General features: G+C 44.3%; 1 protein-coding gene across 2 annotated transcripts in view; it reads right to left on the bottom strand.

Annotated features, from left to right (window-relative positions):
• Positions 1-590: 590 nt before the first annotated feature.
• Positions 591-26,459, bottom strand: part of LOC134908935 (cytochrome P450 2C5-like) — a 117,636-nt gene continuing 91,767 nt past the window's right edge. For both annotated transcript variants that reach the window (XM_063915192.1, XM_063915193.1), the window contains 3 exons: positions 25,561-25,745; positions 16,585-16,726; positions 591-868 (listed from right to left, as the gene is read on the bottom strand). In XM_063915192.1, coding sequence (XP_063771262.1) covers positions 690-868; positions 16,585-16,726; positions 25,561-25,745 — 506 coding nt within the window. In that variant the 3' untranslated portion in view covers positions 591-689. The remainder of the gene's footprint in view (positions 869-16,584; positions 16,727-25,560; positions 25,746-26,459) is intronic.

The following is a 26,459-nucleotide window of genomic DNA, read 5'->3' as shown; positions in this document are numbered from 1 at the left end:
GTGGAGGTTCATAACAGCTGGTCACATTTTCAGGATTTCTGCAGGTGGCATAATTACTGACCCTGATCTATAAAACATGAGCTGTTGGTGGTACTTGACGACTGTATTTGAGAACCCCTTGTTTAGAAGAAAGCAGCACCTACAAAGGTTCCAATGTACAGATAGACAATGTCAAGTAAGAGAGTCAATAGGTCAACCCCATATGGTCGACATGAAATAGGTTGATACGGTCAAATGGTCAGCAGGTAAAAGGCCGATTGTGCTTATGGTTGACAGGTACAAATTGGTACAAGTTTTTAAAAATATTTCATTACCATCCACATGGACTATGACTGAGAATAACAACCTGCGGTGAGTGCATGGCAAGTGAAGTGAGTCCCGGAGGTTCTAAGTTTGCACTACTACACACACAAACTGTGAAAAGGCAACATTTTCTCCAAAAAACAAACAAACTTGTGTAAACCTTTTTGTTTTGACCATTTCCAGATTAACCTTTTAACCATGTTGACATTTTATAGAAGATTGAAAGAGGGTAATAAATGAATCCCATCTCAAAGCGCAAACAGCCCAGACATACAGTACTTACAAAATGAGGTTTGAAAAATAGGTATATTCTTTATTATGTCTACATAAACCCAGCTAGGAAAAAAATGTAATCCTTTATTTTTAGTGCTTGGTGCAATCCTATTTTATGTACGAGAAACAGCACACATCATATAGCTCATAGGACAACATGTAAAACCAACTGCAGGGGCCAAGTCCAGTGTGGCCCCCGGAGGAGCCTGGATGGTGAAGTTCTGCAGCAGCTTCACAAAGAACATGAAGAGCTCCATTTTGGCCAAGTTCTCACCGGCACAACTTCTCTTACCTAGAATACAGAAACATGTGTCAGAGAATATAATATTATTATATATCGGTTATTATATACTGTACAATTCAGCACAGTAATTTTTGATTATCTGCATTGATCAATTCTCTATGCAATACTCTTTACCTCCCAAAACTTGTGCATATTGTAATAATATATTAGAGGCACCTTACCTGTAGAAACACTGAGTTGGGTAGGTTTAAAACTATAATTAAAAAGATCATTAAAAAAATTGGGTATATTTACTAAGAAGTGGCTTCTTGTGGCCCTCTGAGTTGAATCCTAGCATTGTCAGCAAGCCAGGACTACAGTAGTAACATGCCAAAGACTAAAGGATGAGATATATGGATGATAACTAGCTGGGGACAAAATGAGATACACAGAAGTAGGCTAAGGAGTCAGAAATTAATCTGGGACATGTGCATAGATCAAGAAAATGAATACACAGGAAGGCTGGAGACTAGATGTGGAGCACAAAACTCTACGCCCTCCTAATATTGGAAGCTTTAATTTACATATCGCATCAGTCACAAGACCGATAAACCCAAAATGACGGCTGGGCTGTGTGTCCTATGGCAGAGACCACAATGCCAGCCATAGGGATGGACCTATGATATGATGAGAGCCAAGAGGCAAGACTCTAGTCTGATGTGCTGTGGGACTTGTAGGGATCACTAAAGGGAAGAATTTTTCTCCCCCACTCCAGCAGAAACCGAGATGTGATCACATCCCAGGATCATTTCTTTCTGTTTTCCTCAATAAGCGGAGAATCAGGAAGAGGTGATGCTATAATACATCTCCCTCTGTGTTTCTTGGGGATGATAATTTGAAGCCTTAGGGCAGAGAGGTAGAATAACCCTGTACACATTTAGATCTTTAAATTGTAAACATAATTAATAGAACTTTTGGTAGAAATTGACAAATCTTAAGGCCCTGTGGACTCTTGAATGCTTTTATTCTTATGTAGTAGTTGCTCTCATTTTTTATGTCCTCCAGTTGGTTTCTAGAGCTTTACATTCGCAAAGGAGGTCTCAAACATATTGGGCTACTGCTTCCTGATACTTGGCACTTCATAATATCTCCTTTCTAGAGAGTCTCTTTCTAGAGTAGACCACTTCCGTCTTGAGTTCTTGACCATTTAAAAGTATTAGTTTTTTGACATGTAATGTAGATTGACTACCTTGGTTATATATCAACCTGGAACGCTGGCTTTCAGAGAATTAACTTTCAATTATGCATGTTCAAGACTGGTGAGGCGCGGAACAATTGCTTTTAAAGAGATTGGCCATCTTTGTCTATAATGCCTTTTTGCGTCTTTGAAACATCTGGAATAGTATATCATAGATTTGGTTCTGTGAGGAGCTGTACTTTACTCAGATTTGCTGCTTGTGTTTGAACAAATCAGCAAACGCTAAGATCACTACCTTCCCCCATGCAAGGATGCTTATTTAGCTAATGGTAGGGAGTGAAATCTTCTTTGGTGACTGTGAGGAGATACGGTTAGGTTTCCGACGGGATATACAGGTTGAGTATCCCATATCCAAATATTCAGAAATACAGAATTTTTTGAGTGAGATTGAGATAGTGACACCTTTGTTTTCTGATGGCTCAATGTACACAAACTTTGTCTAATATATAAAGTTATTAAAAATATTGTATCAAATAACCTTCAGGCTGTGTGTATAAGGTGTATATGAAACATAAATGAATTACGTGTATGTACACAAATTTTGTTTAATGCACAAAGTTATTAAAAACATTGGCAAAAATGACCTTCAGGCTATGTGTATATAAGGTGTATATGAAACATAAATGCATTCTGTGCTTAGACTTGGGTCCCATCGCAATGATTTCTCATTATGGTATGCAATTATTCCAAAATACGGAAAATCCGATATCCAAAATACTTCTGGTCCCAAGCATTTTGGATATGGGATACTATACCTGTGCAGATATACCGACGCCAGGATCCCAAAAGACGCCACAATCCCGGCGTCTAAATAGCAATGCCGCTTAGTATACTAGAGGCACAATACCAATGGCAAAAATCCAGAATGCCCATCCAGCGGGATACGCTGGCATCCTGCCATGCGGGGGGGGGGGGGGGAGTTTAGGTTTAGGCAGGAGAAGGGGGTTTAGGGTTAGGGTGCAGGGTTCGGGAAGGTTAGGGTTAAGGACCGGGAAGGGTGAGTTAGGTTTAGGCACATAGAAGGGGAGGTTAGGGTTAGGCACCAAGCGGGGAGGGTTAGGTTTAGGCAGCAAGGAAGGGGGATTAGGGTTAGGCACCACCCAGGAGGGTTAGGTTTAGGCACCACCGGAGAGGGTTAGATTTAGACACCTACAAGGGAGGGTTAGGGTAGGGGGCAGGGGAGGGTCAGGGTACTTTAGAGGGGCTATAGATATAAAATTGCATAGGTTATCTATGCTTTAATCAATTATATGTATAACATTCAAATTTCCACTAAACTAAAATTAATTAAAATAAATTAAAGTTCCAGGTAATGTCCCAGTGACTGCACGTTTTGGGTGTGCACTTCAATCAGAATTATTGTATAAATGACGGTGTGGAATTTAAGGTATTACCTCTCCAGAGGGGCTGGTGAACCCGAGCGTCCCCGGGTGAGTCCAAATTTTGCCCTGTAGATAATACAGCTGGAGGGTGCGTGAGATGAATAAACGTCTCCACTTGCTGCAGAATTTGGCTCAGTTACCTGATGTTCCAATGTAAGCCGTGCAGGCAGGAGCATACGGCAAACGGAAAGCCAATCTGGTGTATGCCGTCCACAAAGATCAAGCAGCACTGTGATATTTCTTTCGGACTGCCTGGACGTGCACCGTCCGCCGACAGTCAGCAATGTAGAAAGATGGTGAGGCCAATTTTAGCCGCCGTGCAGATCCCACAGTTGGATTATCTTCAAAAAGAGTAATCTTTGAGAAAGTCACGGGTCACGTGACGAAACGCGTCAGGACTCCTCCCCCACGTCTTTTCCACTGAACACCTATCCAGGTACCTTTGGCACGCAGATCCCCCTGCCTGTATTCTATCAGCGGCAGTAAGAGGTGACTACTCTTTTTGAAGATAATCCAACTGTGGGATCTGCACGGCGGCTAAAATTGGCCTCACCATCTTTCTACACTGCTGACTGTCGGCGGACGGTGCACGTCCAGGCAGTCCGAAAGAAATATCACAGTGCTGCTTGATCTTTGTGGACGGCATACACCAGATTGGCTTTCCGTTTGCCGTATGCTCCTGCCTGCACGGCTTACATTGGAACATCAGGTAACTGAGCTAAATTCTGCAGCAAGTGGAGACGTTTATTCATCTCACGCACCCTCCAGCTGTATTATCTACAGGGCAAAATTTGGACTCACCCGGGGACGCTCGGGTTCACCAGCCCCTCTGGAGAGGTAATACCTTAAATTCCACACCATCATTTATACAATAATTCTGATTGAAGTGCACACCCAAAACGTGCAGTCACTGGGACATTACCTGGAACTTTAATTTATTTTAATTAATTTTAGTTTAGTGGAAATTTGAATGTTATACATATAATTGATTAAAGCATAGATAACCTATGCAATTTTATATCTATAAACATATGTATGTGGTAATTACGATAGCTACTATTAATAATTATCTACACCAGAAGGTTTTTTATCAATTATTGTGAAAAATAAAAACTGTATACCCTCTTTTTATATTTAATTGATTCTTTGGTTGTTCTTTGAATCTGTGAATACATGGAGTGTGGAATTTATGAGCGCCTCTATTAATTCTTTTTATTGGGCTAAATTCGATAGGAGTTTCGCATATCTCCTTATAGCGGCGAACGTATATTCACACTATCAGTTCCAGGTTCATCTCATTTGAGATGATTAGTTTATAGTTCAACACAGGCGCAGCAAAAGAGGTTCTCTCTCACTTGTTTTGTATACTTTAGAGGGGGCTGTTGGGATTCTGATGGATGGTATACTGCTGTTGGCATTCTAATTGCCCATCGGGAAATCATACTAAACCCACTGTGAGGATGGTGGGTGTTAGACTCATGGTCCCTAGGTATTCCCGGATGCCTTGGGCTCGGCGATCATAAAGGTAAGAAGTAGAGTATGTTATAACATTTCCTTTATTGCAGAGGGAAAACCATTAAATATCACTACAGTACTACAATTGATAGTGAATATCTATAATAACACAGAGTTGAGAATACACCAACATACCAGAAAATGATCAGCCTCTTAGGGGCTGCAAAGTCTCCAGCCTTTAGTGGCAGTTACTGTCCAGTCTCACCCAGTGGTATTGTCCCGGTGGCACTGCCGTTTAAGAATATGTGATGCCACTGGCTAGCTTACATTAAACCAAATGAAAAAAATCACCGTATTGATAAACTAACATGAGAATTGCTTGAAATAGGAAACAGAACCTGGTGTGTCTGGTAAATTGCATTCCACATTGTATGAGAAGGACTGTCACAGCGATAACTGCAATGTATATGTTATAGGGGGAGATGTATCAGGCCTTAGAGAGTGATAAAGTGGCTACATTTCCAAAAGCAACCAATAGGTTTCTAGCTGTCATTTATCTAGCACAGTCTATGAAATGACAGTTCCGGGCTAATTGGTTGCTTCTCCACTTTATCTTTCTCCAATGCTTAATACACTTCCCTTCAGTCTTTACAGAACTTTATAGACATATAGATTGGTAAATGCTCAATTAGCTTAGTGATATCATTCAGGTGCTCGAAAGGAGCACCTGAATGATATCACTAAGCTAATTGAGCATTTACCAATCTATATGTCTGTTGTGAGAGGCAGAGAGGTTTCTGCATTAGGAGGAGGTGCAGGCCCTGACATGCCACATGGAGCATTATGGGGTTGCTCCAAGGTAGGTAGCTCTTAGCTTAGACATATTGTAGTAAGGAGCCATTATCATGTGGCTCCTTGCTGGTTAATATTAGACCCAGATTGGGGTAATGGAGGTGTGAGGTGTGGTGCCTCTGGACCTGCTGAGCTGGATGGCTTTAGTGTGGCATACCTTTACATTCTATTAACACTTTTCACTTATTAATTTTCTAACACTATTTCTCTATTTTAATTACATTTCATGTTTGTATCACCCCCTCTATAGCTTCGGCTTCCTAAATACTAATTTATTAACACTATAGTTTTTTACACTGGTATGCCACGCTGGGCTTTCTGGCTCATTCTGGTGTTTTGGGGTGCCACACCCTGCACCTAGATATAGCGCTAGGGACCCCAAATATACAGAGAGGCCTTGATGCGGCTTTGGGGCTTAACCACACATTTGCGCAAATATGTGTAACGAAGATCTCTGAATTCTATTATCATGTGGGATTTATATCTGGTTACTGTTATCATTCAGGGTGCTGGGGAAACAATTGCCTTTTTTCTTGCTCAGAACTTTATAGATCCTGGACTAATCATGGAGGGAAATAAGTGATCTCTCAATATTTTTAAATTATGAAAATGATAAAACTAGAGATGAGCGGGTTCGGTTCCTCGGAATCCGAACCCGCCCGAACTTCATTTTTTTTTACACGGGGCCGAGCGACTCGGATCTTCCCGCCTTGCTCGGTTAACCCGAGCGCGCCCGAACGTCATCATCCCGCTGTCGGATTCTCGCGAGGCTCGGATTCTATCGCGAGACTCGGATTCTATATAAGGAGCCGCACGTCGCCGCCATTTTCACACGTGCATTGAGATTCATAGGGAGAGGACGTGGCTGGCGTCCTCTCCGTTTATAGAAAAGAGAGTGAGACTAGAGTAGAAAGAGACACAGTAGTAATTTTGGGGAGCATTAGGAGGAGTACTACTACTTGCTGAAGTGATAGATAGATAGATAGTGTGACTGTATAATGTATATCTGACTTGTGGGGGAGACACTGACAGTGGGGAGCAGTTAGAGTCTGAGAGCAGGACTCAGGAGTACATATAACGTACAGTGCACACTTTTGCTGCCAGAGTGCAACACTGCCATTGTGACCACACTGACCACCAGTATAATATATATTGTGATTGTCTGCTTAGGAGTACTACTTGCAAGTTGCTGATAGTGTGACCAGTGACCTGACCACCAGTTTAATATTAATCACCACCAGTTTAATATATATATATATATATATATATATATATATATAATTGTATATAATATATATATATATATATAATATTGTATACCACCTACCCGTTTTTTTTTTTTCTTTCTTCTTCTTTATACATACTACTATAGTAGCTTACTGTAGCAGTCTGCGGTGCTGCTGAGCTGACAGTGTCCAGCAGGTCCGTCATCAGTCATTACATAATAAATATATATATCTGTCCGGCTGCAGTACTAGTGATATTATATATATATATATATATATATTGATTTCATCTCATTATCATCCAGTCTATATTAGCAGCAGACACAGTACGGTAGTCCACGGCTGTAGCTACCTCTGTGTCGGCAGTCGCTCGTCCATCCATAATTGTATACCACCTACCCGTGGTTTTTTTTTTTCTTTCTTCTTTATACATACTACTATAGTAGCTTACTGTAGCAGTCTGCGGTGCTGCTGAGCTGACAGTGTCCAGCAGGTCCGTCATCAGTCATTACATAATAAATATATCTACCTGTCCGGCTGCAGTACTAGTGTGATATTATATATATATATATATATATATATATATATTGATTTCATCTCATTATCATCCAGTCTATATTAGCAGCAGACACAGTACGGTAGTCCACGGCTGTAGCTACCTCTGTGTCGGCAGTCGCTCGTCCATCCATAATTGTATACCACCTACCCGTGGTTTTTTTTTTCTTTCTTCTTTATACATACTACTATAGTAGCTTACTGTAGCAGTCTGCGGTGCTGCTGAGCTGACAGTGTCCAGCAGGTCCGTCATCAGTCATTACATAATAAATATATCTACCTGTCCCGGCTGCAGTACTAGTGTGATATTATGTATATATATATATATTGATTTCATCTCATTATCATCCAGTCTATATTAGCAGCAGACACAGTACGGTAGTCCACGGCTGTAGCTACCTCTGTGTCGGCAGTCGCTCATCCATCCATAATTGTATACCACCTACCCGTGGTTTTTTTTTTTTCTTTCTTCTTTATACATACTACTATAGTAGCTTACTGTAGCAGTCTGCGGTGCTGCTGAGCTGACAGTGTCCAGCAGGTCCGTCATCAGTCATTACATAATAAATATATCTACCTGTCCGGCTGCAGTACTAGTGTGATATTATATATATATATATATATTGATTTCATCTCATTATCATCCAGTCTATATTAGCAGCAGACACAGTACGGTAGTCCACGGCTGTAGCTACCTCTGTGTCGGCAGTCGCTCGTCCATCCATAATTGTATACCACCTACCCGTGTTTTTTTTTTTTCTTTCTTCTTTATACATACTACTATAGTAGCTTACTGTAGCAGTCTGCGGTGCTGCTGAGCTGACAGTGTCCAGCAGGTCCGTCATCAGTCATTACATAATAAATATATCTACCTGTCCGGCTGCAGTACTAGTGTGATATTATATATATATATATTGATTTCATCTCATTATCATCCAGTCTATATTAGCAGCAGACACAGTATGGTAGTCCACGGCTGTAGCTACCTCTGTGTCGGCAGTCGCTCGTCCATCCATAATTGTATACCACCTACCCGTGGTTTTTTTTTTTCTTTCTTCTTTATACATACTACTATAGTAGCTTACTGTAGCAGTCTGCGGTGCTGCTGAGCTGACAGTGTCCAGCAGGTCCGTCATCAGTCATTACATAATAAATATATATACCTGTCCGGCTGCAGTACTAGTGATATTATATATATATATATTGATTTCATCTCATTATCATCCAGTCTATATTAGCAGCAGACACAGTACGGTAGTCCACGGCTGTAGCTACCTCTGTGTCGGCAGTCGCTCGTCCATCCATAAGTATACTAGTATCCATCCATCTCCATTGTTTACCTGAGGTGCCTTTTAGTTGTGCCTATTAAAATATGGAGAACAAAAATGTTGAGGTTCCAAAATTAGGGAAAGATCAAGATCCACTTCCACCTCGTGTTGAAGCTGCTGCCACTAGTCATGGCCGAGACGATGAAATGCCAGCAACGTCGTCTGCCAAGGCCGATGCCCAATGTCATAGTACAGAGCATGTAAAATCCAAAACACCAAATATCAGTAAAAAAAGGACTCCAAAATCTAAAATAAAATTGTCGGAGGAGAAGCGTAAACTTGCCAATATGCCATTTACCACACGGAGTGGCAAGGAACGGCTGAGGCCCTGGCCTATGTTCATGGCTAGTGGTTCAGCTTCACATGAGGATGGAAGCACTCAGCCTCTCGCTAGAAAAATGAAAAGACTCAAGCTGGCAAAAGCACCGCAAAGAACTGTGCGTTCTTCGAAATCCCAAATCCACAAGGAGAGTCCAATTGTGTCGGTTGCGATGCCTGACCTTCCCAACACTGGACGTGAAGAGCATGCGCCTTCCACCATTTGCACGCCCCCTGCAAGTGCTGGAAGGAGCACCCGCAGTCCAGTTCCTGATAGTCAGATTGAAGATGTCAGTGTTGAAGTACACCAGGATGAGGAGGATATGGGTGTTGCTGGCGCTGGGGAGGAAATTGACAAGGAGGATTCTGATGGTGAGGTGGTTTGTTTAAGTCAGGCACCCGGGGAGACACCTGTTGTCCGTGGGAGGAATATGGCCGTTGACATGCCTGGTGAAAATACCAAAAAAATCAGCTCTTCGGTGTGGAAGTATTTCAACAGAAATGCAGACAACATTTGTCAAGCCGTGTGTTGCCTTTGTCAAGCTGTAATAAGTAGGGGTAAGGATGTTAACCACCTCGGAACATCCTCCCTTATACGTCACCTGCAGCGCTTTCATAATAAGTCAGTGACAAGTTCAAAAACTTTGGGCGACAGCGGAAGCAGTCCACTGACCAGTAAATCCCTTCCTCTTGTAACCAAGCTCACGCAAAACACCCCACCAACTCCCTCAGTGTCAATTTTCTCCTTCCCCAGGAATGCCAATAGTCCTGCAGGCCATGTCACTGGCAATTCTGACGATTCCTCTCCTGCCTGGGATTCCTCCAATGCATCCTTGCGTGTAACGCCTACTGCTGCTGGCGCTGCTGTTGTTGCTGCTGGGAGTCGATGGTCATCCCAGAGGGGAAATCGTAAGACCACTTTTACTACTTCCACCAAGCAATTGACTGTCCAACAGTCCTTTGCGAGGAAGATGAAATATCACAGCAGTCATCCTGCTGCAAAGCGGATAACTGAGGCCTTGGCATCCTGGGTGGTGAGAAACGTGGTTCCGGTATCCATCATTACTGCAGAGCCAACTAGAGACTTGTTGGAGGTACTGTGTCCCCGGTACCAAATACCATCTAGGTTCCATTTCTCTAGGCAGGCGATACCGAAAATGTACACAGACATCAGAAAAAGAGTCACCAGTGTCCTAAAAAATGCAGCTGTACCCAATGTCCACTTAACCACGGACATGTGGACAAGTGGAGCAGGGCAGGGTCAGGACTATATGACTGTGACAGCCCACTGGGTAGATGTATGGACTCCCGCCGCAAGAACAGCAGCGGAGGCACCAGTAGCAGCATCTCGCAAACGCCAACTCTTTCCTAGGCAGTCTACGCTTTGTATCACCGCTTTCCAGAATACGCACACAGCTGAAAACCTCTTACGGCAACTGAGGAAGATCATCGCGGAATGGCTTACCCCAATTGGACTCTCCTGTGGATTTGTGGCATCGGACAACGCCAGCAATATTGTGTGTGCATTAAATATGGGCAAATTCCAGCACGTCCCATGTTTTGCACATACCTTGAATTTGGTGGTGCAGAATTTTTTTAAAAACGAGAGGGGCGTGCAAGAGATGCTGTCGGTGGCCAGAAAAATTGCGGGACACTTTCGGCGTACAGGCACCACGTACAGAAGACTGGAGCAACACCAAAAACGCCTGAACCTGCCCTGCCATCATCTGAAGCAAGAAGTGGTAACGAGGTGGAATTCAACCCTATATATGCTTCAGAGGTTGGAGGAACAGCAAAAGGCCATTCAAGCCTATACAATTCAGCACGATATAGGAGGTGGAATGCACCTGTCTCAAGCGGAGTGGAGAATGATTTCAACGTTGTGCAAGGTTCTGCTGCCCTTTGAACTTGCCACACGTGAAGTCAGTTCAGACACTGCCAGCCTGAGTCAGGTCATTCCCCTCATCAGGCTTTTGCAGAAGAAGCTGGAGACATTGAAGGAGGAGCTAACACGGAGCGATTCCGCTAGGCATGTGGGACTTGTGGATGGAGCCCTTAATTCGCTTAACAAGGATTCACGGGTGGTCAATCTGTTGAAATCAGAGCACTACATTTTGGCCACCGTGCTCGATCCTAGATTTAAAACCTACCTTGGATCTCTCTTTCCGGCAGACACAAGTCTGCTGGGGTTCAAAGACCTGCTGGTGAGAAAATTGTCAAGTCAAGCGGAACGCGACCTGTCAACATCTCCTCCTTCACATTCTCCCGCAACTGGGGGTGCGAGGAAAAGGCTCAGAATTCCGAGCCCACCCGCTGGCGGTGATGCAGGGCAGTCTGGAGCGACTGCTGATGCTGACATCTGGTCCGGACTGAAGGACCTGTCAACGATTACGGACATGTCGTCTACTGTCACTGCATATGATTCTCTCCACATTGAAAGAATGGTGGAGGATTATATGAGTGACCGCATCCAAGTAGGCACGTCACACAGTCCGTACTTATACTGGCAGGAAAAAGAGGCAATTTGGAGGCCCTTGCACAAACTGGCTTTATTCTACCTAAGTTGCCCTCCCACAAGTGTGTACTCCGAAAGAATGTTTAGTGCCGCCGCTCACCTTGTCAGCAATCAGCGTACGAGGTTACTTCCAGAAAATGTGGAGAAGATGATGTTCATTAAAATTAATTATAATCAATTCCTCCGTGGAGACATTGACCAGCAGCAATTGCCTCCACAAAGTACACAGGGAGCTGAGATGGTGGATTCCAGTGGGGACGAATTGATAATCTGTGAGGAGAGGGATGTACACGGTGATATATCGGAGGATGATGATGAGGTGGACATCTTGCCTCTGTAGAGCCAGTTTGTGCAAGGAGAGATTAATTGCTTCTTTTTTGGTGGGGGTCCAAACCAACCCGTCATTTCAGTCACAGTCGTGTGGCAGACCCTGTCACTGAAATGATGGGTTGGTTAAAGTGTGCATGTCCTGTTTATACAACATAAGGGTGGGTGGGAGGGCCCAAGGACAATTCCATCTTGCACCTCTTTTTTCTTTAATTTTTCTTTGCGTCATGTGCTGTTTGGGGAGTGTTTTTTGGAAGGGCCATCCTGCATGACACTGCAGTGCCACTCCTAGATGGGCCTGGTGTTTGTGTCGGCCACTAGGGTCGCTTATCTTACTCACACAGCTACCTCATTGCGCCTCTTTTTTTCTTTGCGTCATGTGCTGTTTGGGGAGTGTTTTTTGGAAGGGCCATCCTGCGTGACACTGCAGTGCCACTCCTAGATGGGCCAGGTGTTTGTGTCGGCCACTAGGGTCGCTTATCTTACTCACACAGCTACCTCATTGCGCCTCTTTTTTTCTTTGCGTCATGTGCTGTTTGGGGAGTGTTTTTTGGAAGGGCCATCCTGCGTGACACTGCAGTGCCACTCCTAGATGGGCCCGGTGTTTGTGTCGGCCACTAGGGTCGCTTATCTTACTCACACAGCTACCTCATTGCGCCTCTTTATTTCTTTGCGTCATGTGCTGTTTGGGGAGTGTTTTTTGGAAGGGCCATCCTGCGTGACACTGCAGTGCCACTCCTAGATGGGCCAGGTGTTTGTGTCGGCCACTAGGGTCGCTTATCTTACTCACACAGCTACCTCATTGCGCCTCTTTTTTTCTTTGCGTCATGTGCTGTTTGGGGAGTGTTTTTTGGAAGGGCCATCCTGCGTGACACTGCAGTGCCACTCCTAGATGGGCCAGGTGTTTGTGTCGGCCACTAGGGTCGCTTAGCTTACTCACACAGCTACCTCATTGCGCCTCTTTTTTTCTTTGCGTCATGTGCTGTTTGGGGAGTGTTTTTTGGAAGGGCCATCCTGCGTGACACTGCAGTGCCACTCCTAGATGGGCCCGGTGTTTGTGTCGGCCACTAGGGTCGCTTATCTTACTCACACAGCTACCTCATTGCGCCTCTTTTTTTCTTTGCGTCATGTGCTGTTTGGGGAGTGTTTTTTGGAAGGGCCATCCTGCGTGACACTGCAGTGCCACTCCTAGATGGGCCCGGTGTTTGTGTCGGCCACTAGGGTCGCTTAGCTTAGTCATCCAGCGACCTCGGTGCAAATTTTAGGACTAAAAATAATATTGTGAGGTGTGAGGTATTCAGAATAGACTGAAAATGAGTGGAAATTATGGTTTTTGAGGTTAATAATACTTTGGGATCAAAATGACCCCCAAATTCTATGATTTAAGCTGTTTTTTAGTGTTTTTTGAAAAAAACACCCGAATCCAAAACACACCCGAATCCGACAAAAAAAATTCGGTGAGGTTTTGCCAAAACGCGGTCGAACCCAAAACACGGCCGCGGAACCGAACCCAAAACCAAAACACAAAACCCGAAAAATTTCAAGTGCACATCTCTAGATAAAACAAGAAATGGTGTGCACATTGGCCCTCATTCCGAGTAGTTGTTTGCTCACTAGCTGCTTTTAGCAGCATTGCACACGATAGGATGCCGCCCTCTGGGAGTGTATCTTAGTTTAGCAGAATAGCGAACGAAAGATTAGCAGAACTGCTACTAAATAATTCCTTGCAGTTTGTGAGTAGCTAAAGATCTACTCCTAGATTGCGATCAGCTCGGTCCGTTTAGTTCCTAGTTTGACGTCACAAACACGCCCTGCGTTCGGCCAGCCACTCCCCTGTTTCTCCAGACACTCCTGCGCTTTTACCTGGCACGCCTGCGTTTTTTAGCACACTCCATGAAAAGGGTCAGTTTCCGCCCAGAAACACCCACTTCCTGTTAATCACACTACGATCACTCGAGCTTTGAAAAAACGTCGCTCGACCTTGTGTAAATCTCCAAAGTTTTGTGTTAAATTACTTAACGCATGTGCGCTGCTTACCATGTGCATGCGCATTTTCCACCTAATCGCTCCGTTGCGAAAAACGTCAACGAGCGAACAACTTGGAATGACCACCATTGAGGGGCAGATGTACTAAGCCTTTGAGAGCGGTAAAGTGTAGAGAGATAATCTACCAACTAATCAGTTCCTAACTGCTTTTATCAAACGCATCCTGTAACATGGCGGTTAAGAGCTGATTGGTGTTTACTTTATCTCTTTCCACTTCATCACTCTCCAAGACTTAGGGGTATATTCAATTGAAGTCGGATCCATTTCGACATTCATTTGACGAAGTCAATTCAATGCCATCTCAATTCAATTCGACTTTAAAAAAAGTCAGATTGAGATGCGGGAGCAGAGACGGGGGAGAGACGCGGGCAGACGGGGAAGAGCAGCGCTACAGCAGCGTAGCCAGTGGATGTATCACAGCCGCCGCTCACAGCAGCGTCCACCCAGCTCCAGCAAGCGAAACATCACTTGCTGGAGCCAGATGGACGCTGCTATGGGCGGTGGCTGTGACACATCCTCCGGCTATGCTCCCACTGCTGTAGCGCTGCTCTCCACCGTCTGCCCGCGGCTCTCCCCCGTCTCTGCTCCCGCATTACAGCCACAGCTTACGGCAGCGTCCACCCGACTCCAGCAAGCGAGGTCTCGCTTGCTGAAGCCGGGTGGACGCTGCTGTGAGTGGAGGCTGTGATACATCCTCGGGCGCTGCTCTCCCCAGTCTGCCCGCTGCTCTCCCCAGTCTGCCCGCTGCTCTCCCCCGTCTCTGCTCCCGCATCTCAATTCGTCTTTTTTCAAAGTCGAATTGAGATGGTTGAAAAGGGGGCTCAAACTTGTCAGTTTTGGCTCCGTTTTCGACACAAGCACGCGGATCGGCAGCTATTCCGCCGATCCGCGTGTTTTTTGACAAGTCAAATTCCTCGACCTGTCGAATAATTTGAGGTTAGATTGTATAGGTCGGAACCCCCTCCGATCTAAAAAAGTCGAAAACTGACGTCTTTTCGACAGACGGCAGCTTTCGACTTCAATTGAATATAACCCTTAGTACATATCCCCCTGAGTGTGGTAGATGAATACTGGTTTTGATGGTATAGCACCAAACAGGGCCGGACTGGCCATCTGGCAAATGCCAGACGGGACGATGGCCACGTGGGCCGGTCCAGCGCTCACTGATACACGCTGCCACTCAGTTGGGCAGCAGCGTGTCTCAGCTGTCAGGAGAGAAGAGCGCCCGCCAGCGCGGCTGTGTCTGGCGCGGCGGCGTATAGCGGACTTCAAACCAGCCGCCGGTTCGTGAGCCAATCAGAGCTCGCGGACCGGCGGCTTCTGATTGGCAGAGGGTATGTAATGGCAGAAAATTGCGCCAAAAATGTCTGCAAATTCCCCAAAATATATGTATCAGAGGAGAATTTGACAACACACGTGGTTTTCGCCAGTGCAGGATTTTTCGACCACTCGAAAAAATATAATGGGCTTTGAAAAGGTCGAATGGAAATTCAACCTAAAAATGGGCAAAAAGTGTAGTTTTTTAGACTGGTAGAATAAAAACGGCACTAATTGAATACTCCCCTATATCTCCTGTACTGTACATTGGGGGTCATTCCGACCCATTCGCACGCAGCGGTTCTTCGCTGCGGTGCGAACAGGATGGAAATGCGCGACGCCAATGAGAAATGTGATCGCAGCGGCGATCGCAAGAAGACGGACAGGCGGGAGGCGTTCCTGGGTGGATACGCACCGTTTTCCAGGCATGGTGAGTCCAACGCAAGTGGATCCAGGCGTTTGGAGGGCGGATGTCTGACGTCAGGACCAGGACCTTCATCACTGGATCCATCGCACTGGGTGAGTAACTGCAGCTCTGGACTTGTTTTGCTTGAAACTTTTTTAGCATAGCAGGGCTGCACAAGTGATCGCAGCCCTGCTATGCTAAAATACACTCCCCCATAGGCGGCGTCAGGTTGATCACACGAGCAGCAAAAAGTTGCTACGTGCGATCAACTCAGAATGACCCCATTGTTCTGTCTAGTTTAACTTTTATTACTGTGGAAATCTAAAAACTGAAGATTAACCTAACACATTATATTGATGGGAAGCTGTCGGAATACTAACATTGGGATCCCAACGGTCAGAATCCCACTAGTTAGTGCGGGGGATTAGTGTTAAGTTACGCATTGGGGGAGGGTTAGGGTTAGACCGCAGGGGTTGAGTAGGTTAAGGTTAGGCTGCTGGGGGTGGTTAGTATTACGGGAGGGAATAGTTAGGGTTAGGTTGTTGGAGTGAACGGTTAGGGTTAGTCTGAAGGAGGAGTGGGTTAGGGATAGAAGTAGGGTTTAAATACTTACTGGGATTGAACTGGATGTTGACTGTCAGGATGCCGCTGTCTGCATTCTGACCATCGGGATTGTCACTGCCTGGAATTCATACCCAACCCATACTGATATTGCTACTTACTGCTCATCTTCTCTCCAAACCTTGGGAATCATTCCTTCTATGTAACTACACTAAGGCAGAATGTCAGATGTAACTCACCAGCTGAGAACGGCATGAACGCTTCATTCTTCACAAAATTGCCACCAGCATCCAGAAAATGTTCCGGGTAAAACTCTTTTGGTTTTTTAAAGTGATTCTTGTCATACAGCACTGACATCAGCAGTGGGATTACCTGTGTCCCCTGAAGAAGTAATAACAGTTGAATGTGGTATACTGTACTTATGGTCAGAATAATTAAAGTGTGTTGGATTCAGTGATTATATTGTTAACAACATTGTATGTTTTTAATGCATGGTGCAAACTTTTAAAAATTCTACATAGAAACAAAATGTTTGACGTCTGATAACACCCCCTTTGTCTACCTAGTCTGCCCATTTAACTACCAAAAAATACTGATTGATCTTTAGCGCAAGTGTCTGATGTCCCTGACCTTGTATACATCTTATATTAATATATTTCACTTTTTTTTTTTTTATCCTGAATAATCTCCCACCCATAGTAATACTTTCTACTAAATTTCTGTATTTTTAGCTTTGGTAGATGTACCAAATATGTGTTAATGTTTGTCCAAAGTAACACAATATTTCCCAATAGTAGTAAAGAAAACATGTTTATTGAATGGTTGTTTAAACAAACACGTAGATGAAATTGGCAATGACGAATAAAATACCTTAATACCTAAGCAAACTAAAACGTATTCCTTGGTGTTTTTCACAGTGTCTAACATTACATTATGCATGTACTCTGTTTTCAAATGTAATCACTCTTAAATTGCAATGCCATTAATCTGTTGTGTAAATTATTCTAAAATGACGCTAAATATGTTATCTGAATTATCATAGCCTATTAATATAAGAGTCTGGAAATGTTGTTCTCAGTCTCAACCCTGGTGTTATAGAACAGCAGCTCAATTGTGTAAGAACCCCTATAGCCCATGAAAGGGTCTTCTGTCTATAATAGCCACCTGTGGCTCTCTTTTTTTTAGTGTTTGATGTACACACCGGTAATTAGGTGGCCACCAGGACTTAAACCTCAAGCAGTAAGGGGTTTAAGCAGTTGGCTGTAGACCGCAGGATTATTGTATGGAGTGGTAACTGCAGGCAAATGCAGAATGGCACAGAAACAGTTAACAGGAGATTGACTGTGGAGTACTAGAAGTGTTCAGGATACTGGAGTAAGGGGTGGCAGGGAACTCTCAGCGTCATGATAAACTGTGGATAAGAGAGTAAAGTGAGGACTTGAGTGGAGCACAATACTTTTGTCCAGGTTGAAAGCAACTAATGGGTGAGTACACAGATCTGAACCAGAACCTGAATGCAGGTCTGAACCAGAACCTGAACCAGAACAACCACAGTAATGATGATATGCTGAGTACTTGATTCAGGCAGTATAATAATAAAGTATAACACATAAACTCAGAGTTGAAATCCATGCAGAAAGTGGATTTACAGAGTTTATGCAGAGTTTACTCAGCAATCCAATATGAGGTTGCAGTGAGTAGTAGCCAGGAATGCCAGCAGGCACATGTGAGAGCCACAGTTAAAGTACATGCACAAATACAGAGCAAATACTAAAGTACCAAATAAAAAGTATTATCACACAGTCAGTTAGTTGAAAGAGACTTTAGGTACATGACAAGGCAAGGCAGGGTAGGGTAGTGTTCAAAAACTGGTTGGCATGACTTCCAAACTAGACTCTGAGAAGTAGAGACTAGACTCATGCACTCAGGAAGTATCACTGGCAAGGCTGTGCAGGGTGGCTGCCTAATATCAGGAGTATAGACCAATAGCAGAGCGCCAGGCAGACCAGCCCCCTTAATGATTAACAGGTTGCAGCTGTAGAACTGCACAAATACACAGGAGTCCTGACTACTAGTCAACAGCTGGAACCAGCAACCCCCACTCTGATGTGAGGTGCTTTCCCGATCACCTACCAATGACCGTGTTAGGGTCTCCTGCCCTGTGCTGCCACGTCGTCATGGCAACCGGGAGGCAAGTGCTAGCGGAGTAACCTGAGCGTAGCTGATACTCCGGTTCGGGTCTTTTGCTGTGCAGTGGTTACAGGCTCTGTGCACGGCAGGGGATCCGGTGCTGGTTTTTGTGCTTACTGTCTGTGAGGTCTGAATGGGGCGTGGACAGCACCTGCTATATAAACCCTCTTCTCAGGTTAGGCAGATGCTGCTGAATCTTTGTTGGTTAGTCAATTCCTGAAAGTTAGCTAGTACTGTGTAACTTTGTATTTGCTTGTTGCTTACTGCAAATAGGCCTTGGGATTTGGTACTACACTCTGCCAATCCAGACCTAGCAGTAAGACTGGAGTCAGTCATTTAACCTGCTGGGGTTCTTTTGCTACTCTGTGAACCTAGCAAGTTTGCGGCTGTATTCTCAGACTTGCCTGCCAAAATCCTTTCTCACTGTGCAAGGTGTCCAGGTGTCAGTTTAGTGGCAGTAAGCTGAACCGGTGCACTGCAAGTGAGGACTAGGATTGTGGAGACTCTCCTTGTGTCTATTATTCCATCTCTGACCAAGGAGTTTACTGCCACACCCGTTGGTAACCCTTTAGGGTTTTGCTGTTGCCCTTAGCAACAGCATTTCGGGTTCTCTACGTATTAAATCACAACATCTCGCTTCTTTCCATCTGAGCATTCCTAATACTAGGGAGACACCCAGGTTCTTAGCCTTTGGGCTTCTCTGTTCACTTTGTGTTTATTTTGTTACCCTATCACCTTCTGTGTATGTAATGTCATATTCCCCAGTCTGTCTGTGAGTTCATTTGTTTTGCATCCCTCTCCGTTCAGACACCAGTACATTCCTGCTGGCACTGGTGTGCATAACAGACCGGAACTTGCTACAATGTTGAGCTGCAGTGGCAGCTCATAACAGTTTCCTCCCCTTAAGAGTGGACATGGACATCCAAACAGAACTGAGGGGAACTTAAAGACTTGATATAAAATTACTGAAAACAAGCAAGTTCAAGGCCTTCAGTGATGCTTCTTTTTTCTCTGAGACTGTCTGGGACTAACCAACGGAAGTGAAAAGATATTGTTAGAGTTTACAAGAGCTTCAAGCAATAGGCTTATCGAGTTGCAGAGTCATATTCTGAATTTGAGTCTATGTCCAATAGAAGAATCACAGCATTCTTGACAAGCTGGGTGGACAATGGATTTAAAGTACCAGAATTTTCATGAAAGACATAATATGGAGAAGATAATGAAACACAGTGACCAGTTATGCACCAGGTTGGTGGCTTTTGTGAAGATTTAGAATTGTTGCTGCATTGGTTTATCAAACGTTTTCTGACCTCAGTAATAGGCGGTTCTTTGGAAAACATGGCAGGATTTCCAGGAGACCCCAAAAGAACTATCTGAGGACCAACAAATATTTTCATAAAAAAATTACTGAAGGCTTCTAAATCTTGAATAATATGATTGTTGGATTGAATGAGTGGATTAGACCATCCAAAAGCCTCCCCTTTCAAGGAAATTAGCAAGTATAATATTATTTCGAATGGAAAGGAGAGACGTGGTGCTACATCTTGACACTGAAGCATCAGATCACAAAACTGGTCTAGTTTTCCATAGAATACAACCAGTGTCGGACTGGGACATGAAGGGTCCATCGGGGGAATGCAGTTATAGGGGCCCATACTTAGGGGTGTGGCCAGCCTACAAAGGGGGTGTGGCCAGCATCCACAGAGGCTTGAAATAGACAATAGTTTAGTGCAGTGTAATGCAACATATCTACCATGTATAATACAAGTGCACAGTCTGGAACCTGATCCCCAGAAGAAGGAGTGGGCCCTCAGGCAGTGGGGCCTACCAGTGGTTTCCCTGGTACCACTGTGGGCCAGTCTGACCCTGAATACGACAGAGTCAGAGTCCTGGTCCAAAACAACAGATTGATAATATTCTGCCTATATAGCAGACTGGGGTTTCTTTACAGACTTGACAGACACAAGTCCCCTAATCAGACAGACAGGAACAATCAGATTATGTTCGGAAACCAAGCAGGCAGATTTTGACTAGAACTTGACATCACTGAATCTGAATTTTCAGACGGTGTCAAATAGGCTGATTTTGGGGTGAATTATTTTTGTACTGCTTTAATGAAGGCAGAGAGATCATTTAGTAATGGATCCTTGGACTTGAGGAAAGGCTTAGCTCAGTCCAAGGCTCTGAAGGCATGAAGAAAATATTTAACTGCATTGGCAGGAGTTTACCGATAGATAATCTGTTTCAATGTCAGTGAGATACTTCCAAGCCATGGCACAGAATTGAGCTAGATCTCCTTCAAAGAGAATAGGTACTGGAAGGACAAACTGGAGATTTCTACTGGAACTGGAACTGACAGAAGAAATCGGATTGTGCTTGTAGGAATTTGGGGTAAAAGCTGGGAAAGCTGTGTTTAAACTGTTGATTAACTGTAAGACACCACATTTCATGTTTGAACCTGAGAAGTCAGATACCTGTTCTGGGGCTATGGAATCAGAAGCCCCTCCTTGTACTGCAGAATCAGATGTCCCATCAAGGGCTGCAGAGTAAGGGGTACCTCAAAGGCTGCAGAGGCAGATGCCCTTTGTAGAGCTTCAGAATCAGTTGCCCCATATGGGGTTGACAGATCTGACATCACTTCTAGAACCAGAGACTTGGATGCTCCTTCTGGGTCTTAGAACCAGAGACTTGGATGCTCCTTCTGGGGACCAGTTATCCTACCCCACACCTGGGGTTAGTACATCAGACTCCCCTCCTGGAGTTGGTACATTGGACATCCATCCTGGGGTCAGTACATTGGACATTTCTCCTGGGGTTGGTGCATCAGACACTCCTCATGGAGTCTGAATATTGAATACCCCCTCTTGAGCCTGCACATTGGATACCCCTTCTGAAGTCTGGACATCGATTACCCTTTCTTGAATCAAAACATCAACCTCCCTTTCTGGAGTCAGTACATCAGCTGCCTCTTATGGAATCAAGACATTGGCTAACACTACTGTCATCCAGCTATTGGCTAGGACTTTCGATATCTGACTTGAGGTCACGGCATTGGCTATACCTCCTGGGGTCAAACCATTGGCTGAGACATCAGATACCCCTCCTGAGGTTTGCAAATAAAATGCCCCTCCTGAGGCTGCAGAGTCAGATAACTCCCTGGTAATGAGAGATATTAATATTCTTTACTGGTTTCCATAACCGTGGTTAGGTCCTCTTGTCACCTTATCCCAATCATATATACAAGTCTCTTCTTGGGCAACCATGGCAACTCTATTGGGAGTGATGGAGTCAAGGACAGTAAATGTTACACAGGGTGGTTTGTTGGCCTGAACCCTGGGACATGGAAGCTTGTCACCATTTCTAGACTTGCATAGAGAACAGTCTTTTATAAAGTGATCAGCATTTCCACAGTAAATACAGAGACTTTTTTCTTTGTGCCTCTGCCACTTCACTTCACTTCGCAGAGCCTGGGTTGTGGGAAAACTCTGGTACCTGACTTGCTCAGACAAAGAGGCCTCAACTGTGGGACAGTCAAAGTCTGTAGTTCTTGGTCTCTTGAGCTTGGGAGGAAGCTTTTATAGTGTCCACAATACTTCCAAGAATTTCTGCCATTAATTGTTTAATACCAGTTATTAGTTTTTGCAACACTACAATCTTCAGGTGAAATACCTTCAGTCATTTAGGATTCGCCATACTGTGAGACTGAGAGGATTTAAAACCATTGGAAGAGGAGGCGACATTCACATTTTTCTAACTCGACCGACTACAGCAAGGGTTAACTGAGCCCAAAGTTTTTTGAGAGGTGTCAGTTAACTGCTGCTGCAGCACACCCACATATGATTACATTCCTGGTAAGGTCTGCAACAGCAGTGTTTGTATGTTCTCAAACTTCTGCAGCTTGCCCACAAGACCCAGAACTGGATTCATGGCTTGAGTCAGAATGGATGAGACTTGGACAGGACTTGGCAAGATGGAATCCATGTTGAGCATACACTCCAGTAGTGTAGAGCGGGTAATAATGTTAGGGAGCTCCAGCTCAATTGTGTAAGAGCCCACGAGAGAGTCATCTGCCTATAACAGCCACTCAATGTTATCTTAGTGTTTTATGTACACACCGGTACTTAGGTGGTCACCAGGAGATCAACCTCTAGCATAAGGTGCTTACTCATTTGGCAAGAGACCGTAGGATTATTGTTTGTAGTGGTAACTGCAGACAAATGCAGAATGGCATGGAAACAGTTAACAGGATATTGACTGTGAAGTACTAGAAGTGTTTGAGATATTGGAGGAAAGTGTTGCAGGGAACTCTCAGCATAGTGATAAGCGGACTGTGGACTTTACCATAAGAGAGTAAAGTGAGGTCTGTAGTGCAGCACAATACTTTTGAACAGGTGGAAAGCAGCTGATGGTTGAGTGCACAGATCTGAACCAGAACTTGAATGCAGTAGAAGAATGTAGCACAAAGACTACTATTGTTACTAATGAACATCTACAGTAATGAAGATATGTTCAGTACTTTATTCAGGCAGCAGAGTAATAAAGTTTAACACAGGAAATCACAGTTGAAATCCTAACACAGGGTATGCAGTTTACTCAGAAATCTAATATAAAGTTGCAGTGAATAATGGCCAGGAATAGCCAGCAAATACAGGTTAGCTCCACAGTTAAAGTAACTGCACAAAGAGAAAATAATATAGTATTATTACACAGTCACTTAGCTGAGAGTCTTTAGGTACATAACAAGGCAAGGTAGGGTAGGGTAGTGTACAAGGACTAGCTGACAAGGCTTCCAAACTAGACTCTACGAACTAGACACTGTAATCAGTCACTCAGAAACTATCACCAGCAAGGCTGTGCAGGGCTGTCTTCCTATTATCAGGAAAAGGGACCAATAGCAGAGTGCTAGGCAGATCAGTCCCCTTAATGATTAACAGGTTGCAGCTGTAGAGCTGCACAAACACACATGCATCATTGCTGCTAGGCAACAGCTAGGACCAGGAAACAGAGCGGCCAGCAAACCCCCATGGCCGATGTGATGGTTTGTCCTGGTCACCTAGCAACGGCCGGGACCCGCTACAATGATGGACCACAGTGGAGGTTCATAACAGCTGGTCACATTTTCAGGATTTCTGCAGGTGGCATAATTACTGACCCTGATCTATAAAACATGAGCTGTTGGTGGTACTTGACGACTGTATTTGAGAACCCCTTGTTTAGAAGAAAGCAGCACCTACAAAGGTTCCAATGTACAGATAGACAATGTCAAGTAAGAGAGTCAATAGGTCAACCCCATATGGTCGACATGAAATAGGTTGATACGGTCAAATGGTCAGCAGGTAAAAGGCCGATTGTGCTTATGGTTGACAGGTACAAATTGGTACAAGTTTTTAAAAATATTTCATTACCATCCACATGGACTATGACTGAGAATAACAACCTGTGGTGAGTGCATGGCAAGTGAAGTGAGTCCCGGAGGTTCTAAGTTTGCACTACTGCACACACAAACTGTGAAAAGGCAACATTTTCTCCAAAAAACAAACAAACTTGTGTAAACCTTTTTGTTTTGACCATTTCCAGATTAACCTTTTAACCATGTTGACATTTTATACTTGTTGACATTAAGAACAGTCAAACTTTTGATACTGTCAACCTTTTGACCATTGACTTTATGGTGTCAACCTATTGACTGTCTATCTAATACGTGTAGAGCCGTCTTTTCATATGGACTCAATGGGCACTTGCCCAAGGGCCCCAGGAGTCTAAGGGCCCCATGCTGATTGCAGATGGTCTCCTCATTCCCGTTGTACCAGATTTTTTTAAATCGGCCCTAGGGAACCTGAAATATTAGACTTCTAAGCAGTGGTCTCCATCTGAGCCTGTTAATTGCTCTTCCCAGTCAGATATCTCAGGTTCTGTCTGACTTATAGTTTTTTTGAGGGTATACTCCAAAAGGTTGGACTTTCCCCTTTCGGTGGACACTGGCAGTTTGTCTCTACTATGCCTTGAATCAGAGATATCAGACTTCCAGCAGTCGGTCCCTGCTCCAGCTCCACACGCCTGGTATGCAGTTTTATATTTTCGTCGGTGGATTGCTCTGGCTCTTGAACTCTGATCCCCAAGTCCCCAATACCTCCTGAAAGGTGTCCCCAATACCTCCTGAAAGGTGGGACTCTCTAGTGTTTTACCCCATTGAAAGCTAAGAAATCTATTTCTAGGAACTGGTGAAATATCTGCAGTCAAGCAAGCTGCCCTCACACTGGAAAATTAAGAATATTAAGGCCACTCCACTATCCACCCCTTCCCTGTGTATTAAACATTGCCCCCCCCCCCCACACCCTGTAAGTCATGTACCGGGGCCCCTTCATTCAGCCCAATGCCCCTTCTACAGTTTAATGTTCTTCCTCCTGCCCCATTTCCCACCATCTGTGCAGTAAATTACTGTTCCAGGTCCTACATGCTGAGCAGAAGACAGAACACCCCTTACTGCCAGCGGGACATCAAAGCTGCCGCTGATAGCATCTTCCACCCCTACCGCTGCAGGATGGGTAGGGGCCCCAGTGCATTGCTTTGCCCAGGGGCCTACACTGCTGTTAAGACGGCCCTGAATACATGTAGATCTATACCACACCCCCTACAGATGTATCTTCACAATGTACTAGAGACACTGGGCTGCATCCTTAACCGCATGGTAATTCGTTTTAAACATGTACAAACTCACAGATATAGTAATGCACAATGGAACTCGGCATAAGAAAAAGCAACAGATGCTTCATCACAGCACTTCATGAACTGATTCAGACTCCGTCACACACAGATGTACAAATGTCACACATCAAAACCATCAGTTCAGCAAAGTAGTTTTGTCACTATTATTTATTTTATTTCTGCAATAAGGTGCACATTTTGAGTGGGAAAGATACTTAGCTTGGCTGAGTTGCTCGAGAACTATTTGGTACCAGTTGAGCAACAATGTATGAAGACACATCTGTACAATGATGGGATACATAATAAAATTTGCTTCTTACCTTTGGAATAAAATACCCTCGGAATGTGATGTCCTGAGTAGTAGCATGCGGGATATTTGCTGGACCTATATTTCCAAATCTTTGAATCTCATGCACTACAGCGTCAGTATAGGGCATATCCTTACGGTGAGCAACCAGAGGCTCCGATGTTCCGATAACTTTATCAATCTCATTTTGGACTTTTCCTGTTCCCAAAATAATAGGTGAGGAACATTAAACACAAGAAAACCCGTGGAGCACTCACACTTCCAGATTAATTATTACAGCTGACCATTGATTTATAACAAAATGTAGTATCACCTAGCTGATATATGCATCTTGCTGTATATACATTTGTCTTTAAAAAAAGCCCATAAGTGATGTGTATTAGAATTAGAGATGAGCCGGTTCGGTTGTATGAGAACTGAAGACCCCCGAACTTCACTACCCGAGCCGTATCTGAGTCAGGCTTGGGTTTTCTCACCTGGCTTGGAAACCAGAATGAGGCAAAATGTCATCATCCCGCTGTCGGATTCTCACGGGGCTTGGATTCCATATAAGGAGTCGTGCATCCCCGCCATTTTCACTCCGGCATTGGAGAGTCTATAGAGGGGACATATCTCCGTCCTCAGAGTCCTGCATTAGTTCAGTGTTAGTGTCTTGTGCTGCATCAGTCCAGTCACAGTGGTTGTGTCCTCTGCTGCCATATGTCCAGTGCTGCTGTATAAGTCCAGTTCAGTGGTGCTATGTTGTCCTGCATCAGTACAGTGGTAGTGTCTTGTGCTGCATCAGTCCAGTCACAGCGGTTGTGTCTGCTGCTGCCATATGTCCAGTGCTGCTGTATAAATCCAGTCCATTGCAGTGGTGCTGTGTTGTCCTGTATCAGTCCAGTGGTGGTGATACAGCCGTATATGTCCATT

The sequence above is a fragment of the Pseudophryne corroboree genome, chromosome 4, assembly GCF_028390025.1.
Source record: "Pseudophryne corroboree isolate aPseCor3 chromosome 4, aPseCor3.hap2, whole genome shotgun sequence".
NCBI classification, from domain to species: domain Eukaryota; kingdom Metazoa; phylum Chordata; class Amphibia; order Anura; family Myobatrachidae; genus Pseudophryne; species Pseudophryne corroboree.
Note: the sequence above shows the minus strand (reverse complement) of the source record. Positions and strands in the feature narration are given on the sequence as shown.